Here is a 4,095-nt window from a genome sequence, read left to right as displayed (position 1 = left end):
CGGCTCTCGGCGTCTCACACTGGCGGCGCGCGCGGCCCCACACCTCCCGAGTTCGCGGCCGGCCTTCTCCCCGCCCCATCGCTTTCTTGTGGAGCCTTGACTCGGTCCACTCCCCTACTTCCGTGTTTTTGTCTCTTGGGCTCCAATTTTACCCTAGCGTTACCCTAGCAATGAGGAAAGCACACTGCTCGGGTGAAATCACTCACCGAATTGACAGCGTCCTGTAGCTGTGTGAGCCGATCCGCCATGTTTCTCTCTCACGTAAAAAGTACGCGAAAGTAATTCCTCGTGCGCGATTGGGTGGCGCTAGGACACGTCGTGTCCAATCACAGGGCTGTATTTCTGAAAGGGGTGGGATCAGAAGTAATTGGCCTGTGGAGAAGGAAGAGACTCAGCAGGGGCAGACTGTATTGAAACTGACAGGACGTGGGGGAGGAGCCGGAAGAGCGGCCGCAGGGGGCGTGCCCGTGGTGGGGCGGGGCCGGGCGAGCTGGTGGACCCGTGGAGCCGGCTGGTGGCAGGAGCTCTCAGTACTGGGCGGTAGCGCGTAGATTCAAACGCACTAGCTGCTTGGCAGGGGAAACTTGAGGCCGTCTGTCCACCTAAGGATTTTATATCCTGAAGCACCCTACGGCACTACGAGTTGGAATGGAAGCGTCTTGACGGTTGTGTGATTGCTGGAGGGAAAATCTGGTAGGGCGTCTTTTGAGAAATTTGGGGGCAGACCAGGAGCCAGTCATCGTGGGGCAAAACTATTGTAATGAAGACCTTCAAAAATGCTCTCTTTTAATTCCATTTTTCCCCACGAACTTTTTGAAGTCCCCTCATATACTGTTCTCGTCTTAGTTAGGTGTTAAACACTGGAGATCCTTGGATTCTGCATTTTTCAGTGATCCCTCTTACCCCCTCCTCCCTGTGTTCTTAGTTGAGATACTGCATCGAAACCCAATAAATTAAAATTAAACAAGTCTGAATTAAAATTCACTAAGCAACGAGGAAGCTCTGGTGTAGGATGCCTCTTCTCTTACTTTGGGGCATAGAGGTGCTTACCCAAGTGGGTGCGTTTTAGCCACTTGCATGAGAAAGATGGGGTAGTCTGTTTCTGTAAGGACTACAGCCTTGGAAACCCTATAGCACAGTTCGACTTTATGCTATAGGGTTGGTATGAGTTGAAATCATCACAATGAGTATTTTTTTGTTAACATCCTACTGCATCTTGTATCCCCCGACCCCCTCCTCTTCTAGTTTCTGAGGCAATGGGTGGTGGTTAGCTCAGATTTATGTCTTTAGGGGGTAGTTTGTACCCAGGTCTAAAAGCTGCCAGCTCAACAAGGCTGCTGGAAAGGTTTGTCAGAGTTTTACCTCACACCTGCCCTGCTCATGTGTGTTCCACTGTTATATCTGAATGTGTTGACCCTGTAGGGCAGAGTAGAACCACCCATAGGGTTTCCTAAGCTGTCATCTTTACCGTAGCAGACCACCAGGTCTTCTACATAGCTGCTCCTAGGTTCAAACTGCTAACCTTTAGTTAGTGGTGTCTCCAAATGCTCCTTAGTTCCCAGTAGTTCCACAGGTTGAAGTCCAGCCAGCTCTGCCTGGTTCTCAGGGTTCTTCATAAGCTGGGTCCAGCTCACAGGTGCAACTCCCTTCCAGTTTGAAATAACCTTCTGTATCAGCCATTATCCCTTAATTTGTGACTCTCTTTGGCTTTGTTAGCCATTTTTAAGGCCACGTACCCTTTAAAACTCATAAAGGCTATAGATACTTTCTTCAGACCAGACTGTCAACATTTTGCAAAGTCATAAAGTATTTTATTAATGCAGCAGTTCTCAACTTGTGGGTTGTGATCCCTTTGGGGGTCAAACAACCCTTTCACAGGGGTTGCCTGATTCATAACAGTAGCAAAATTACAGTTATGAAGTAGCAACAAAAATAATTTTATGGTTGGGGGGGGTCACCACAACATGATGAGCTGTATTAAAGGGTCATGGCATTAGGAAGGTTGAGAACCACTGATTAACGTCTTGAAGTCATAGACTCCAGAAATAACCTGGATTTAATCCGAATAATCAAACACAGTCTTCAAGTATCTAGCTCAGGGCTAGCAGCATGATTGACATTTTATGCTGGAGGATTCTTTGTCGTAGGATGCTGTTCTGTGCCTTGCAGAATGCAACCTCTCTATCCTCTACCCATAAGATGCCAGTAGCAGCCATTGTCCCAGTTATAAGCAAAAATATCAGATATCGCCAGACATTACTAGATGCTTCCTGTTGTTAGATTGTCAAGTTGGTTTGAACTCACAGCAGAAAAACATTGCTCAGTCCTTCACCATCGTCACAATTGTTGTGATCTTTGAGCCAATGTTATATCTACTGCATCAATCCCTCTCCTTGAGGATCTTCTTCTTTTACTGGTGCCTCTCCAGTTTACCGCACAGGAAGTCCTTCTCCAGGGACTAGTCTCTCCTGATAACATGGTTGTGTTAGTCTGGGTTGACTAGAGACACAAATTCATAGACATTCATGTGTATAAGAAAGAGCTATATATAAGAGCAATTGAATATTGAAAAAACATCCCAGCCCAGTCCAGATCAAGCCATAAATCCGGTATTAGCCCATATGTTCAATACCAATTTATAAATTCCTCTTCAGACTCACGAAACACATGCAATGATGCTGAACGCAGGATGATCACAGGCCAGTGGGTAGAAAGTCTTGTGGATACAGTGGCCGTGGAAGCATCTCAGCGCTGGCAGGGGTCTGCACGTGACATCTCCAGCTCTGAGGCTCTGGCTGCCATCAGAGTAGCTTCATGTGTCTTATCAGTAGAGAGTGTCTCAGAGAGTGAGCATCTGTCCTGCCTCCAACAAGCTATTTTATTTCCTTAGCACCTCCAAATGAGGTCATCAAATTGCGATCCAACTTACAAGCTAAACTCCACCCCTTCACTCTTAAACCTCAAATTGACAACACATTATATAACTACCACAATGTCCAAAGTACATGAGATGAAGCCTCACCATTCTTGCCTCTAAGAGCATTTGGCTGTGCTTCTTCCAAGACTGATCTCTATGTTCTTCTAGCAGTACATGATATTTTCAGTATTCTTTGCCAGCATTGTAATTCAAATGCATCGATTCTTCTTCCATCTTGTTTACTCGATGTCCAACTTTCACATGCTTATAAGATGATTAATACCATGGTTTCTGTCAGGTGCACCTAAGTCTTCTTAGTCAATATGATTAATATCACATGCAAGAAAAATTTTGCTGCAGGTCATTCAACAATGGCTGCAGCAGTACATCGACAGGGAGCTGCCAGAAATTCAAAGCACAATTAGAAGATGTGAAGAGTACTATCATTGCTGATGTCAGATGAATCTTGCTCAAAGCAGAGAATACCAGAAAGGTGTTACTTGTGTTTATTGACTATGCAAAGGCATTAGACGTTGTGGATAAAAACCAACTATGAATAGATAGCATTCAGAAGAATTGGAATTCTAGAACACTTATGTTCCTGCAGAACATGTACAAGAAGCTGTCATACACACAGAACAAGGGAGTGCTGCATGGTTTTAAATCAGGAGAGGTAAATGAGAGCTAACAACAATGAGTACAAAAATGAAGAAAATGTTCTAAAATTTATTGTGATGATTGCATAACATTTAAATATAGTCAAATCACTGAATTTTATTGTGTGTGAACTGTATGTCAATAAAATTGTTAAAATTTCAGGAAAGGTGTGTGCCAGGATTGTATCTTCTCATATTTATTCACTGTGCATGCTGAGCAAATAATCCAAGGAGTGGAACTTTATAAAGAAGGTGGCATCAGGATTAGAAGAAGGCTAGTAAACAACCTTTGATATGCAGATGACACAATCTTGTTTGCTGAAAGTGAGGAGGACTTGAAGCACTTGCTGATGAAGATCAAGGACAGCAGCCTTCTGTATGGATTACAACTCAATATAAAACCAAAAGTCTCACTACTAAGTTGTTGTATTAGTCTGGGTACTTTAGAGAAACAAATCCACAGAAACTCATGTATAAGAGAGAGTTTTATATAAAGGTTAAGTGTGCATCAAGAAAACATCC

General features: G+C 44.0%; 1 protein-coding gene and 1 pseudogene across 1 annotated transcript in view; one reads left to right on the top strand and one right to left on the bottom strand.

The window, feature by feature from the left end:
- Positions 1-248, bottom strand: part of MED21 (mediator complex subunit 21) — a 10,956-nt gene extending 10,708 nt beyond the window's left edge. Inside the window, exon 1 of the mRNA XM_004699990.2 lies at positions 207-248. Coding sequence (XP_004700047.1) covers positions 207-248 — 42 coding nt within the window. The remainder of the gene's footprint in view (positions 1-206) is intronic.
- Positions 247-4,095, top strand: part of LOC101643044 — a 5,677-nt pseudogene continuing 1,828 nt past the window's right edge.

This window comes from Echinops telfairi, unplaced genomic scaffold (assembly GCF_000313985.2).
Source record: "Echinops telfairi isolate 266 unplaced genomic scaffold, ASM31398v2 ScPeMD7_21;HRSCAF=78, whole genome shotgun sequence".
Classification (NCBI taxonomy): Eukaryota; Metazoa; Chordata; class Mammalia; order Afrosoricida; family Tenrecidae; genus Echinops; species Echinops telfairi.
Note: the sequence above shows the minus strand (reverse complement) of the source record. Positions and strands in the feature narration are given on the sequence as shown.